Raw genomic sequence first — 17,243 nt, forward strand, 5'->3', positions numbered from 1 at the left:
GAAGGCCTTTTGTAGGTCCAGCATGACCATGCCGCAGTATTTCCCCCCTCCACCTCTTGTGGGAACAGTTGGAGAGGATGGCTCAAGACAGACGGGGGTGGAAACGTTTCATCAATGGCCTATGTTCCGAAAGGAATAAAAGGCCTAAGTAAAAGTAAAGTACCTCTTGTTTGATGTGGTCGTTCAAATAGAGAAGGCATGTGTCAGTGGAGTGTGATGTTCTGATGCCAGATTGGAATTCGTAGATTAGATTTTTTTCCGCAAGGTACTTTTCGACCTGTTTGTAGACTTATTTTTTCCATGACTTTCGAGATGGAGGTAAGAATAGAAACAGGGCGGTAGTTGCCTGGGTCTAATTTGCTGCCCTTTTTGTGCAGAGGGGTCACTCTCGCAATTTTGAAGTCGTTGGGGACGTGTCCCTGTTTTATGGAGAGGTTTATTATGTGTGTGATGACTGGGGTGATGGCGGCTGCTCAGTCTCTGAGGAATTTGGAGGGGATGTTGTCATGGCCAGTGGCCTTTTTCGGTTGGAGGGCGCTCAGTTTTTTGAGTACCTCATCTGTTGTTACCATTTCAAGTTTGAAGTCGTCTTTGCGGACCCCTAGGTTTTTGTAGTATGCTACTATGTGTTCTACCCCAAAATGCCCTGAGTGGAAGGGTAGTGTATTAACCAGTGTTGTGGCTATGTTTGTACAGAATATGTTTAGGTATTTGGCCACATCCAGTTTTTCTGTGATGAGTGTTTTCTGTCTTTATGTTTATGTTTGTAAATCTGGTTTTTAGTTTTTTTGCTGCAGCCTAGTTGATTGTTGAGTAATTTTCCAAAGTTCGCAGGGTTTGTTTTTGTTTTCCTCGGTTTTGTCATTGATGAAATTCTTTTTTTGCGGTTTTTGATCATGGTGTTTACGTCATTTCTTAGTTTGTTTCTTTGAATTTTTTAGTTCAAACCACGTGGGCTTGGAGTTCACTGTTTGAGCTTTTGGTATGAAGTTCCGAGCATTTTTTGTCTTCTGTTTTCATAGCGGTCAGTATTTCAGTGTGCATCCATGGCTCAGCGCGATTTATAACTAAACACACACAGTAATGTGTTTAGAATAGCTTAAACTGGTGTTTTTCAACACACCTGTTGGGCCAGGGTACAAAATAGTTACACGCCCAGCGCCATTGACTTGTAGATTTATTCTTTTGGCGATTAGAATTTAAGGTCTGCCCGCCACCTGGCGGCTAACAAAATACACTGCATCTACCGCTTCTCCTCCGCTTCCAATCCACTCCCTCCAGGCCCGCTCACAAGTGGTTTAACACTGATGTAATATACATGTAGTACAAATGCCAAAGCAACAGATGGCGATGTACAAACATGAAGGCCATTTTCAACCAATGGAGGAAGGGGTGAACCTGTGATATCCTGTTCAGGCTTTTGTCACTCACATCCTGTTAGAAAAAGTTTTGACGCCATTGTTGTTGTCGTTAGCTTACATGCTAACATTAATGGCAGCGACCATAGCATTGTGGCTAGGCTAGCTATCATCGCTTAATAGAGCTAGTGAATGGATAAACAACGTTATTTAACATTGCAGAATGGGTACAATTACAATGCGGCTCAATACAAACAATTGTTAAAGGGGCCCAGGGGGTGTAGACTGTTGTAGTTTTGAGCTAATTTACACCATGCTCCAAAAGAAAAAAATCTGCCGAGCGATGTGGCGCGGGGAGCGGGGGAGCGCTCGATTCAAGGTGAGCTGTGAGTGACCGGTGAGCGAGCGGAGAGCGACTTGGGCAGGGGGGCGAAACTAGAGAGCGCCACCTGCCATTGGCGCTCAGTTTTTTACGTTTGGCGCCTCCCACTGAGAGGTCTGCCCGCCGTGTGGCGGCCAATCAAATAGTCATGTGAAAACCGAAAAATCATGATCCAATTCTGAGCGGGAGTTCTCACTCGCTGTCTCAGCACAGACACGCAGCGCATTGCTGCTCCTACCCTCCTCCCCTACCTGTTTCTGTATGCTGCATGTAAACAGAGGACAGTCACTGTGACTGACGTTAGTCTAGTCAAAGGGACCTTCCGTGAGCTGATGTTAGCTACTGTTACAAAATGACCCAGTCAACTATTCACTTTTAGTTTAATACATGAGGCATTGTGTAACGTTATCCAGCTGGCTAGCTACTGATAGCTCCCGACATCAACAACTGCTCCAGCAAGTGTCCAGTTACATCGCATGAGGACTGATGACTAGGGTCCAGGTGCAGCGCAGGAGAATCCTTTCATGCTGAATGTAAGAGTTTTGGGGTCCAGCTGCAGCGCCGGAGAATCCTTGCTGGAGCTGGAGGCCACTCGAGTATACACACAGATAGTGGAGCTGTTTGCAGAACAGCGTGGTGGCGATGTCTCGCAGATAATACAACTACAAGTATGATTATATAATATATATATTTTATTAAAAAAAATGATTTATATAAAATAATAATTTTTTTTCAAAATCAAAATAAAGTTGGCAGGTAAGAAATCTGCTTGGCCGGTGAGTCAAAAAGTTAATTTCGCTCCCTGGACTTGGGGGCGGGGTCAACATGAGCGATTAGCGGAGCAATTTGTTTCCTTATATCGCTTCCTCCAGGGTTCCAACTTGTGTTGACAAAATGCAACCCTGCTCAGCTACGGGGAATCAGCGCTCTCTTCTCTAGACTAGAAAGGTGCACTCAGTAGAGCACAGATTGTCCGCCAGGGCGGCAGCCACACATTAATAATAATATAATAATAATAATAATAATAATAAATAATAATAATAATAATAATAATAATATAATAGATTGGATTTGTAATGCACTTTTTGTTCACTTGGGATCCCAAAGTGCTACACTACATGGTTAAAACAGTTAAAAAATAGAAATAAAATAGTTATTAGTAAAACAAATAAAATAAAATACAGAATAAAAATAAGATAAAAATAGAACATAGTTAATTAAAAACATAGTATAAACAGACAATTTAAAAACAAAAAGCGCAATAAAATTAAAATAAAAGCTAACAGTCAATAGGCCTTTTTGGACAGGTAGGTTTTCAAGGCTTGCCTTCTCTATCTATCTACCTCTCTCTCTCTCTCTGTTCAATGATTTAAAGTGGCCAAACGTTACAATATAAATACTAATTGGATTTTTTGGCTGGTAAAAAGTCTGCCCGGCTGGTAGTTTTTTTAAATCTACCAGCCAAAAGGCTGGTAAGTCAAAAAGTTAAGTTTGTTCCCTGCCTGTTGCAAGCCCCATATGCATGTAGTAGTTTCAAGTTTCTTTATTAGTTAATACAGTACGACGAACAGAATACTTTTATACAAAAATGCTTCTTTCTGTTACGCTCCAGAGACTGTGCTAGGCTAAAATAGATAAGTATAAAATAAGTATAGCAAGTATTAAAATAGAAAGTCAAGTACGTAGACAAAAGTGTTCAGTATATACATATATACAATGCTCAATGTAGAGTAGAAGTAACTGAGTTTAATGTGTGATATATCAGTCACACATCTGAGACACAGTCAGCAAATACTCACCAGTACAGTAGGACACCACTGTCAGCCCTCGTTTGGCCGCGGCCTCATGTCGTGTCGTGTCTTGTCCGGGGCTGACCCCAGGTCAGATTGGAGTTTTCAACGCATAACACGTCAGGGATGTTTTTATTCAAGTTACATTTCATGATCCGCAACAACTTGGGTCAGTTGCTTCTGAATTCCAGTGTAACAAACCAGGCAACGAACAAGACATGAATGTCTGTTTTGAAAATGACATAATCTGCAACATGCGACCACAGCTATACATTGCACAGGCAGGCATCTTGTGTAACGCCGACCTGGGAAAAGGTATTTGTTTTTCGACACACAAAAGAAACATCTGAGGCGATCAAAGGGCCGTGGGGTTGGTTTTGTAAGAGACTAATGGAGGAGGTTTTGGCAGAATGGGTGTTGCCTGTATATTATTGTTTTTTTTTTTTGGCGACATTGTTACTTGAAAACGAAAGCCATGTGTGGCCAAACAGAGCGGTTCTCTCTTTCACTAGATTGCATATTCCCTTTCCGCCCTCTTCTTTCGTCAGTTCTATCAGAGTCTCTCTCTCTCTCTCTCTCTCTCTCTCTCTCTCTCTCTCTCTCTCATCGTCTCTCTCTCTTCTCTCTCTCTCTCTCTCTGTTCCTCCGTCTCTCACCCGCCCCCCCCCCCCCCTCCTCTCTCAGCCTCAGCTTGTGGGTTTATTATGAGGCTTGCACGGTGATGGAAATTTTTGAGTTGTGTCGTGTGGCAGTGAAGCATTCTGCAGCAGTGAGGTCTCCTGTCCAGGGAGGAGTATAGGAGTATGTTATAACTAGGCCATGGTCTGGGCAGCAGTCAGACACACGCACACGCACCACGCACACGCACACACACACACAGATTGAAGGAACAGATACAGATGATTCAAGACCCCCAAGAGGGAGGAAGGGGGGGGGGGAGGGGGGGATTACAAACAGAAAAAGAATGTATGACACTCTATATAACAAGTTTTATCAAGAGTGCCTGCTTTTTAGTGTCTCAAACGGCTGCTTCCTGTTGCTTAAGGTAACGGTTGTGGGCGGGGTCTGTGTAGGGGAACAGGAAGTTAGGCGAGAGATACTGACTTGAGGCCATAGACCTATAGAACAGTTTGAGGTGAGAGAGGTGAGTTGATGTGTTTTCTGGGGAAAACTCTCTCTCTCTCTCTCTCTCTCTCTCTCTCTGTCTCTTTATGTTGCTAACACACACAAGTCAAGTGTCACAGCGTAGTGATTCAGAGAGTAATGAATAGGACGTGTCTTTCTAATGAAACAAACTTTGTGTCATCATCACCAGTAGATCTCTCTCTCTCTCTCTCTCTCTCTCTCTCTCTCTCTCTCTCTCTCTCTTCACTCTCCTCTCTCTCTCTCTCTCTCTCTCTCTCTCTCTCTTCTCTCTCTCTCTCTCTCCTACCCTCTCTCTCTCTCTCCTACCCTCTCTCTCTCCTACCCTATCTTAGCAGTCCTGTCAGGCAGGGTTAGGCTCATTTGAATGTGAATAGTCCTGAAGTGACCCCAGTCCTTGCAATATGCATGTGCACACACACACACACACTCACACACACACACACACACACACACACATACCGGTGTACACACACACACACACACACACACAGTCACACACATACCGGTGTGTATACACACACACATACATACCACCGATACACACACATACTGGATACACACACATACCGATACATACAAATACTGTTTGTTCTACCCTCTCTCTGTATCTGTTTCTCTCTGCAGCCTCTCTGATAGCCTTATTATTATTCTCTCTCTCCCCCTCCCTCTCCCCCCTCTCTCTCTCCCCCCTCTCTCTGTCCCTCTCTCTCTAATTCTCTCTCTCCCTTCTCTCTCCCCCCCCCCCTCTCTCCACCCCTATCTCCCCCCCTCTCTCTCCCCCCCTCTCTCCACCCCTCTCTCTCCCCCTCCTCTCTCTCCACCCCTATCTCCCCCCCCTCTCTCTCCCCCCCCTCTCCCCCCCTATCTCCCCCCTCTCTCTCTCTCTTTTGAGGATGTGAGAGTGAGTTTAACCCATGGCAACCGCTACTCACCCCAGCCCTTCTTGACTGCACTTCACGATACCATCCGTGTATGTGTATGTGTATGTGTATGTGTGTGTGTATGTGTCTTCCTCATGAAACAAACATTAATGAATGAATGAAATGAAAACTTATTTAACAGATTGCAGAATGGGTACAATACAGTACGCTCAATACACACAATTGTTAAGGGGATGCAGACCAGAGAAAGACGTTTGTCTTGTTTACATCAGGGTCCCCCATTTTTCAATTCATATCGACATTTATGACATACACAACATACATGACATTTATGGCATAGGGACATACAGGTATTTAGTACTGATACATTTGTGACATAAACGGTATTCAAATATACAGTACTGTTACCCATAGATCCTGACAGAGTATTACATATGATGGGGAGGGGACTGTACATTAGGAGGACTGTACATATCATCCTCACCAGTAGACCTTGCTTTTATCTGTGTGTATTTGTCTGTGTGTGTGTGTGTGTGTGTGCATGCACATGTCTGTATGTTTGAGTGTATGTGTCTATGTGTATGTGTATTGAACATGAATAAATGCAACTCCACGAAGTACGATGGAAACGTGTCATCGTTCCATTTGGAAGCGAGTGGAAATAAGTGGAGCCTTACGTCACGGTCTTGAGTATGACGCACCCATATTGTTTTTGCATGAGAAGTGATCTTGGCTGCTGTGTGTTTGTGTGTATGTGTGTGTGTGTGTGTGTGTGTGTGTTTGTGTGTGTCATTTCTAGAGCTGACATCGAAGGTGTCCAGAGTGACGTGAGTGAACTGGAAACACGACTAGAAAAGGTGAGATACACACACACACATGTTGACAGGGTCATTGTATTTACTTCCATTCATTCCCTAACCTTAACTCTCACCAATACATGCAGGGCCCTAACATTAACCCTTTCACTACCACAACTACAGAAGGGTAACCTTTCGGGCGGCTGATTGGCGCAGTGGGCAAGGTGCTCGCCTCTAACGCAGGAGACGCTGGGTTCGAGCCCAGCTCTCGGCGTTGCTACCGTGCTGGCCGGTCGTTCATACTAACACAATTGGCAAGTGTTAGAGGGTGGGAAAGCCGGTTGGTGGGGATTGGACGTTGTGGACAGCGACTCCTACAGGTCGGTTTGGTGACGCCGGTGCGATGGAAGCAGGAAGTGACGGGGGCAGCGTGACGCCCCGAGCTCACTGCTAACGAATGAATTTCACGCGCGGCTCCCTCGTGAGATCGCGCGCCTGGTCAGGCACACTGGACCTACGACTTGAGCACGCGGAAGCGCACCGAGGAAGGCACATTTACATTGGGACAGCTGTAAATGCCTAGTCTATATGCGAAGTCAGTCATTTTAGAATGATGATCAGTGTGACTGTACTCCTGAAAGAGCAGCGTGTAGCCCCAGCAGCAGCAAGAGCTTATTATTATTATTATTATTATTATTATTATTATTATTATTATTATTATTATTATTATTATTATTATTATTATTATTATGCAACATTGTAATTAGTTATAGGTATAAACAAACATACAGACAAACATTCGAGGCGTTTATTTGCAGATACAGACACAGCTGGTTGAACAACATCTATATCTGTGGTAATAATGCAGATATTCAATTGTATTTCTGTGACAATGCGCATGGCGCGCCGCCTCAAATAGGATCGAGGCGAAAAAATAGCTTGCCGCTCGCGAGCCGTTCGCGAGGCGCGCTCCCGCTCGCGGCCAGTGTGCCTACTATCGTCCGTTAACATGGGAGCGGAAGTGAAGAGGCAGCCGCCCGTCCGTCCGTCCGTGTTCATTCGTCAGCAGTGAGCTCGAGGCGTGAGAGTTCGAGCTGCTACGGTGAAAAGATGTGACAGGCTGCCTCCTCGTGTACCGGAGGGGATACGTGATGCAAGGCTTCTGTCCTCACTACAACCGACCTGTGGGAGGCATAGTCTAGCAACGTTCAAGACAGGGGAGGGGAGAATTGTATATACGAAATTGGGATGGGAGAAAAAAAAATTAAAAATGGGGAGAAAAAGTGGATAAAAAAAAGAAGGGTAACCTTTCATTACCACACTACAGACGGTTAGTGTGGTAGTGAAAGGGCTAACCTTCTGTAGTGTGGTTGTGATGAAAGGGTTAACCCTTTGTCGTGTGGCAGTAAAAGGTTGAACCAGGTTGAACCACACCTGCCAGGACACCCAGGATACGGTGGAATTCCAATCAGTGTCGTAACCGACTATGCAAAATCTCCATAGACGATGAATGGTGGTTCTGACTTCATGAGGCCATAAAATGTGTATGTGAGCTCTTACACCCAAATTAGGTGAATTCTGGTTCAGACCTTCCTGCAATGCTAGAATGCAAATGTAATTTGGGTGTAAAAGCTCACATAAACATTTTATGGCCTCGTAAAATCGGAGCCTTCATCTATTAGAGCAGCCTCGGATTTTACATCGTAGTTACATCACCAATTGGAGGGTTCTCTCTCTGATTTCTAGCTTTCTAGTGTGTGTTCACAAATACTGACTGTCCTGGGGCACAGGGAGAACATAATGTGAACTCTTAAAATGGGTGGTATGTATCTTTAGATTAGATTAGATTAGATTACAAATGTATTGTATTGTCATTATACAGCACAGGTACAGTACAACAAAAATAAGTTTGCCATCCAACCAGAGTGCAAATGTAACAGTAAAGTGCAACAGTAAAAAACAATGTACAGGCGATTAAACTGGGTATAATATATATAAATTAGTACTACTGAGTAATAGTGCTAATCAGATGTATGTACAGAGTTGTAGTATTAATATGTACAGTGATACAGGTATAAAGACACCATGGTAGCAAGTCATACACCAGCAGTGTAACTAGTAAGGGATATGTACAGATATAGATATAGTATCTACAGATATGTAAAAAGGATTATATGCAGGTATGTAAAGATAGATGTAGATATATATTATATACGGTAAGAATAAATATATTATTTACATATAAATGTGTGTATATGGGCAATTCCATGCAAATGTCAACCTCACCATGAAAAAATTTAAATAACATGATCATAACCAAACCAATTTCAAATGTATCATCAATGTCTATATTTTGAAGTATAAAATAGATTTGATCGTAATATTTATGAGAATGCATGTTTTTTCACACTACAGGAGGAGACACAATGATGTAAACATTTATTTTTCGATTAACCTAATTGTATGACTTTCTGAATGGCCAGAATGGCAAAAAAAATCAACAGATATTTTTCTAACCTCACCTTTGGTCATGAAGGGCTGTTGTATCAATATGTGAATCAATTATGTACTTCGTGTCTTTCCATTGGCAGGTGAAGCATGCTGTTATAATGCCCCTTTATGGGACAGCGAATGTAACATCCATAACGTTTTCCAGGAAAAGTTGTCATAAAACATGCATCTGGAATGCAATGTCAACCAAACTTCCTAAGCAAAGCTAACTTTTATAAAGATGACATATTAGCAACAATTAGTCATTCTGGTCTTATTTTTTGTATTATTTACAAGTGTTATGGATGTTACCGTTATGGATGTTACATTGCAAGTGACGGATGTTACATTGCGAATGTGTGTTGTTAAGTCCGATTATGACCCCTTTGTTTGAAGTATAATTTACACATTTTAGTTACACTTATTGAGATAAAGATGAGCCTGCAATAAGAAATGTTTTGACCTTTTGGATTTTGAGATGGGTGACAAAATACACAGCGTTATGGATGTTATGGAAATTGACAAGCTTTTCGGACTCACTGAACACATGATGAAAACTCTGTGAATATCTTTTTCAAAGAATAACATGTTTACTATCACTTTGTAGGGAAGGGTTTGAGGTACCCAAAAAGCACATTCAGGAAAACCTGGCATTTCCTCTCAAGGAATGAATCACAAAAAAGTGCTGTTATCGATGTAAAATTTTTGCGTTATGGATGTTACACGTCTGAAATAGACAAAAAACACTATAAAAAATGTGTGTTGTTAAGTCCGATTATGACCCCTTTGTTTGATTTAAATCGGAAGTATTTTATGACTCCTTGTTTGATTAAAATCCAACATATTCCCAGACACAACTTTTTCACACATTGTTGGTCTAGGCAGAGCAGTGTCCACGTTAGCCTACTGCTAATCGGCTGCTGTCGGCCATCTCCCCCTCGCGTCTGCTCAGCCTACATGTGTATTTGTTATTGTTTTGCCGAGTATCGTGACAAGAAACCCACCCCAAAAAACACAGAAACCCCAAATGAAACCAAAAAGTAAATGAGTATTATTCCAGTATTATTCCAGGGACGACATTTCAAGACAGGCCCCAGGAATGAAGGATGAAGTGACCATAAGAGAAGGAGTCAAGCAGAGGGTTCAGAAACGCCACATGTCCATGTCCCTTATGGAGGCTTACCGCTGCACTTCCAACCAAAGAGGACAAGTCCTGGGTCAGTTTTGATCAGATTCGTGAACACCTCAATCCTCACATGGATAACAGAGGGAGATCCATTTCTCTGAACCAGTCCAGGCAGAGTGAATTGGACTTGATTTTTTATAACTTTCTTTTTCATGGTGAGGTTGATATTTTCATGGAATTGCTCCAAAACTCATTTTCTGATTTAACCGATATTAATATTGCTGTTCTCTGTATAGAAAACACTTTTTTATGTTAATCAAGAGCTATTTTCCAAAAAGTTACTGATATTTTGAAACTATTTAAGACCTCGATGTCATAATAGAACATTCTAGAACATTTGTGATGTCGCAGTATGATGTCATAATAGCACATTCTAGAACATTTGTGATCTATATATATTCAACTACAACAGGAAGGGAGGAAGAGATAGGCATTTCAATGGGAAGAGTAGAACTCAGAGATAAGATAAAGAAAGGAGTTGAGGCTGAGTGGCAGGATGAGTGGGAAAGGGGGACCAAGGGAAGGCACTATTTCTCTCTGCAGCCTCGGGTCAAGATCAAGGTGGAGGGATATGGGTCAAGGAGTGATAGGGTGAAGATGTGTAGACTGAGGCTGGGGCACTGTGGGTTGAACAGTAGCTTGTGCATTGTGGGCAAACATCCAGATGGGGTGTGTGAATGTGGAGAGACTGAAACTGTCGGGCATGTCTTCCTAAAATGTGAAAGGTATAGGAAAGAGAGGGAAATCTTTTATAAAAGTCTGGAAGAGCTGGGAGTCTCTTCCTTCTCTCTTAAATCATTCTTTGGCATGGATAATGAGAACCACCAGTTGATCACAGAGGCAGTGCTGACATTTCTGCATGCTTCAGAGTTGTACCAGAGGATATAGCGTTAGGGTATGTATTAGTATTGGACAGGCAAGAGGAGCAGAGAAGAAGGAGAAAGTGTGAAAGAAGAAGAAGAAGAAGAAGAAGAAGAGATCATCAAAAGAAGTGTGGAGGGCAGTAATACGCCACGATGCGTCTACTCTGCCGGAAATTCAAAAGAAGAAGAAGAAGAATCCAGACTGGTTTGACCCTCAAAATGGTCCACCAAAGTCAAACACATGTGGGTAAAGCCCTATTTTTGATAGTGTTTTTTGTCTATTTCAGACGTATAACATCCATAACGCAAAAATGTAACATCCATAACAGCACTTTTTTGTGATTCATTCCTTGAGAGGAAATGCCAGGTTTTCCTGAATGTGCTTTTTGGGTACCTCAAACCCTTCCCTACAAAGTGATAGTAAACATGTTATTCTTTGAAAAAGATATTCACAGAGTTTTCATCATGTGTTCAGTGAGTCCGAAAAGCTTGTCAATTTCCGTAACATCCATAACGCTGTGTATTTTGTCACCTCTCAAAATCCAAAAGGTCAAAACATTTCTTACTGCAGGCTCATCTTTATCTCAATAAGTGTAACTAAAATGTGTAAATTATACTTCCAATTCAAATCGATGCCTTGTCAATGTTAAGTTAAGTTTCCAATGTTCTCTCAATGTAACATCCATAACGCTGGAATTGCCCATATATATATTAGTGCTGTCAATCGATTAAAATATTTAACTCGATTAATCGCATGATTGTCCATAGTTAACTCGCGATTAATCGCAAATTAATCATTTTTTTTCTACCTTAAACGGATCTTTTTCAAGTTCCAAGTTTTAATACTCTTATCAACATGCGAGTCAACAAATGCTTGCTTTATGCAGCCATTTAACACAAAAGGATGACCCTCATGCAATGCAAACCGAGTGATGCACAAAATAACTTAAAAGAAAATAAGAATTTAAAACAATGAATAAAGTGTGCATGAAATAATAGGGGAAAGAAAACGTTAGGAACTTGTTACATTCACCCACACAAGGGCTGATTAATCACACCCCCCCCCTCTCTCTCTCACACACACACTCTCCCAGCTCTTTTTCTCTCTTGCCCCTTCCTCATCTCTCTCACCCCCCTCTCTCTCTTATCACACACACACACACACACACACACACACACACACACACACACACACACACACACACACTTCAGAAACAAACATAGTATCAATGAGAGCATCAATAATACACCTGAGTGAAGTCTAGTAAAAAAAATAAATAAAAAAAATCAACCTTTTACCATTTAGGGATATGTTGTCTCGTATCGGAAAAGCCATCCCTAGTCGACATGGTGTGTACTACTGTGCCTACTGTAATGTATTTTAGCATAGGACACACACACGCACACACACACACACACACACGCACACACACACACACACACAAAATAGAGGAAGTTGTAAGAGCTTTGACCACAGACCTACCCACATTCAAAACCGCTCTTAACCCTTTGGATGCCGTTAATGTAGAACTGAATGAATGAATGAATGAAAACTTTATTTAACAGATTGCAGAATGGGTACAATACAGTACGGCTCAATACACACAATTGTTAAGGGGATGCAGACCAGAGAAAGACGTTTGTCTTGTTTACATCAGGGTCCCCCATTTTCAATTCATATCGACATTTATGACATACACAACATACATGACATTTATGGCATAGGGACATACAGGTATTTAGTACTGATACATTTGTGACATAAACGGTATTCAAATATACAGTACTGTTACCCATAGATCCTGACAGAGTATATACATATGATGGGGAGGGGACTGTACATTAGGAGGGGGTGGGTGGGTGGGGAGAGAAATATACATACGGTGGGGTGGAGACTGTACATTTGGAGGGGGTGGGTGGGTGGGAGAGAAATATACATACGGCGGGGAGAGAATATATACATGCGGTGGGGAGGATACTGTCTATTAGGAGGTGGTGGGGGGTTTGGGCATTTACGGTGGCCAGTTTCGAATTGCAGCCTCCCGTAGGTGCTCTTTAAGAGCGGTTTTGAATGTGGGTAGGGATTCACATTCACATTCACAGAAACTATGTTTCTGTCGCCCGACGGTTGAGTGCCGGAAACGTAGATCTACGTTTTTCTCACGGTATTTCTTTTATTCGCTATTGCCATTCATAATTCAGCGCGGCACCTTGTGCATGCTGTACTGAATGTGTCTGAGCTGGCAGACGGTCTTATACCGCCCTCTTAATGCCTTTGGTCGCTATTGCACTCCATTATAAACGTTGTAGTTTATTTTCTCTACCGAGCTGCGGCGTGGGGGCGGGTCCTAAACACTCGGGCAAAACACCCGCTTGTAGGGCTTGGACAACTGACCCCGCCCGCCCGTTCATGTACAATGCCCAATAACGTCGGAGACAGGATCGCTGTGGATAACTGGAATGGCGATCAGATAATTGGATTATTATTTTTGCATTGCATCAGAGACCAGGTAAAGGACTCTATATATCCAATCTTGCATTGATCTGATATTTCTTTCTCCCACGATTGAAGCTATCTGTGTGTGCTGTGTGTGGCTGTTTACCGTTGGGTGCAGGAGGGGAGGGGGAGCGCCGCGCTCCAGGGCCTATTTCATGTATGCACGAGGAGACATAATAATGATAATCTAGCATTGATTTCAGGAAGATTCGATAATCAGGCGAAAAATGACAACGTGATAAGTGGATTCCACTAAAACGCCATTTTTCGTGTCTTTTTCCTGGAATTACTCAGAAGCACCCAAACTATATTCATATTCAAAACGGTATAAAACGGAAATGTATGGATGAAAAAATAATCAGTTTTTTGCACATTGACTGGAAGCAACTCACTGACAATCTACGGTGTTATTAGACCCATAGCTATAATATAAAATATAGGTTTAGCTCTACAAACAAGGTGAGCGTTTACATGGGGTAAATGGGCGGCAAGGCCAGATGCACTTCCCGGAAGGGGCGTGGCACTCAATGTGTTAAAGAGCACCTACGGGAGGCTGCAATTCGAAACTGGCCACTGGAAATGTCCAACCCCCCCTCCTACTAGACAGTCTCCTCCCCACCGTATGTATATACTTTCTCCCCACCGTATGTATATTTTTTCTCCCACCCACCCACCCCCTCCTAATGTACAGTCTCCTCCCCATCATATATACTCTATACCTGTATGTCCCTATGCCATAAATGTCATGATGTCATGTATGTTGTGTATGTCATAAATGTCACTATGAATTGAAAATGGGGGACCCTGATGTAAACAAGACAAACGTCTTTCTCTGGTCTGCATCCCCTTAACAATAATTGTGTGTATTGAGCCATACTGTATTGTACCCATTCTGCAATCTGTTAAATAAAGTTTTCATTCATTCATTCATTCACAGAGTAGACGCGTGCTTTTAATGCGAGTAGCCACTGAGCTAAGAGGATGGAACGTGTGTTGAAGTCTTTCACCTGAAAACCAAAAGACATGCATGTTAGGCAGGGACTACAGATGAGAACAAGCTCATTAGCTAACTGAAAGTGTTGATTGATGTGCATTGTCCCTGGGTAATACATAAATAAATAAATAAATAAATAAATAAATAAATAAATAAATAAATAAATAAATAAAACTTAAAGGGAAGTGTGTTGATGTATGTTGTTCCCTAACCTGGAATCACTGACCACACACTGTACTGCCTGTCGGTGTGATAAGCCTAATTCGTCATTTTGTGTGTGTGTGTGCACGTGTATGTGGGAGTGTGAGACCATGTGTCAGATTGTGGGTTTCTGTTCTTTCTCGATTAACCCTTTCACTACCACACTAGTGAAAGTGTTAACCTTCTGTAGTGTGGTAGTGAAAGGGTTAACCCTTTGTCGTGTGGCAGTGAAATGGTTAACTTTCTGTATTGTCGCAGTGAAAGGGTTAACCATTTGGTAGTGAAAGGGTTAACATAATTCATTGTGTCATGATCATCGTGTCATGTGAAATTATGTTTGTTGTAGAGAACATTACTCTAGATAACTACTGGTCTGTTATTAGATACACTATTCACTTTTACTAGTATGGACTTTGCAACTAAGTAATCTACCTTATATGTGTACTACTGGAAAAACAGGAAGCGACATGGTCTTATCATGAGAATTATGCTAACAGTCGTTTCAGCAATGATCCCATTTGTTTACTTTAAGTTTAAGGTATCGCAACCAAGAGAAGGAAAGTATAATTTAAGAGCGTTGTGTATTCTTAGTTAAAGGGGAACTATCTTATAAATGGCCTTTTTCAGTGTTTAGCATTGTTTCCTAGCTATGTGGACTGATCTATGTCTCTAATTCTCATATTGGCGCATTCTTCCAATTCTCCTCTCACAATATTCACCCTCACTGAACTGAGTCATCTGAAAATGTGCTGATTTGTGATGTCAGAGAGACTCCGCTGCATGATAATCATCAGGCCACACCGTGGTTTAGGTGCCCAGGCTCAAAACGGCTTAAGATCTTGAGGTAGAAAAATGCTGTTTTTGAGGACTTGATTAGAAATACAAAACAATGAATTAAAAAAAATAAAAAATTACAGAGGTGTTCCATAAACTCACAGGAATTGTGTAAAAGTGCCCAAATAGTGAAAGAAATAGTAAAATAGTTCCCCTTTAAAACATGTAAAAAGGTAAGAACTAATGTAAAAGCTAGATGTGTTAACATTTTGGGAGTTCAATTATGGAATAGCCTTAGTGACGAGTTGAAGTTGTGTACTCAGGGGAGATTTAAAAAAAAAAAAAAACTTAAAGGATAAAAGAATTCAGGAGTACAGCTTTGAGTAAAACATCAAACATTTGCTTTTTTCTAAAAAAATATATATATCTTTCAGCATATTTTAAGTTTTTCTTTCTTATATTAAAATATATTTCATTAAGAATTTGTAAAGGATAGGCAAAAATAAGCATGTGCTTCAGCCTATTCCTTTTTTTCGGTCGTTGATTTTGGATTTTGTGTGTGAGCTTGTGTTACATTCAAGCCTAAAGTATGGCTCGTGTAGGCCTTGAATGCAAAGTGGTGGACACAGGACAAGACGGGAGTTTATCAAAAATAACACTATTTATTGGAACAGCTATTTACATGGACAAAAAGGGTGAGAGCTGGGTGTTCCAGACTCCAAAGGTCAATAACAAAACCAAGGCACATAGGCCAAAATAGAACAATAGCAAAAATAGCAGCAGTGAGAGCAGATGAGACTCTGGTGAGCTGACATCTCTTGTGAAGTGGGAGACACTGCAGCCTGCACTCTGCTCTCCTTTGTAGGGCGTGGTGCCTCATCACCACACCTGTGTCAATTAGAAGGGCGGCCATTTTAATAACATGGAACACCAAAAACAGGAAGAAACAGTGTATCAATCAAACCACCAATTAGTGACAACACACTACAACCACAATGTGAATATGCACCACAGACAGTAAGTATCCCTCCACCATGTGAAAGTAATACGTAACAGCTTGTCTTGAATATCGCTGCTGGCGGGACAAAACCGCCTAACTCCATATTTTTTTATAACTTTTTATTTAATTTTTTATCAACTCAGTAGATCATCCTCTATGTGTGTGTAGTTTTACAAAGTCTACACAATGGGAAAGCATTAAACCAATCATCTGTCTAAACCTCGTAACTCTATTCGCCCTCAAATCTGTGTTAGTTTTTTTCATCTGCTGAAAAGTTGGGTTTTTGGAGTTATGAGGTTTTGTCCCACCAGCAGCGATATGTACATTTGTGATTTTCTATATTTTATTTGAATTTTAAATTTTTTGCAAGTCCACACAGGTGTGTTTGATTTGTCTGTAAACAAGACCGTTAAATAAACTTCATTCATTCATATAACAATGATATATTCAAAATGTATGACTAGATATAGTGTGAGTTATAACGCAATGATAATGCAAAGATAATCGCAATATGGTTTTGTGACTGATAATCGCAATATGGTTTTGTGACTGTCTGGTGAAAACCTTGTATCTCTGATGTTTTTATTGGATGTTTACATGGTCCTCTATGTTTGATCCACTTTTTCTCCTTATTTTCAATTTTTCTCTCATCCCAATTTCGTATTTCCAATTCTTCCCTCCCCTGTCTTGAACGTTGCTAGACTATGCCTCCCACTGGTCGGCTGTAGTGAGGATAGAAGCCTTGCATCACGTGTCCCCTCTGGTACACGAGGAGGCAGCCTGTCGCATCTTTTCACCGCAGCAGCTCGAACTCTCAGTGGCGAGGAGTAACGCATGGGAGGCTCACGCTGCTCACGCTGCCCCCGCTACTTCCTGTTTCTGCC

General features: G+C 41.6%; 1 protein-coding gene across 1 annotated transcript in view; it reads left to right on the plus strand.

Moving 5' to 3' along the window:
* Positions 1-17,243, plus strand: part of acap1 (ArfGAP with coiled-coil, ankyrin repeat and PH domains 1) — a 131,097-nt gene that overhangs the window by 7,130 nt on the left and 106,724 nt on the right. The window contains exon 2 of the mRNA XM_084312125.1: positions 6,357-6,414. Coding sequence (XP_084168251.1) covers positions 6,357-6,414 — 58 coding nt within the window. The remainder of the gene's footprint in view (positions 1-6,356; positions 6,415-17,243) is intronic.

This window comes from Notolepis coatsorum (genome assembly GCF_963971535.1).
Source record: "Notolepis coatsorum genome assembly, chromosome: 4".
Taxonomy (NCBI): domain Eukaryota; kingdom Metazoa; phylum Chordata; class Actinopteri; order Aulopiformes; family Paralepididae; genus Notolepis; species Notolepis coatsorum.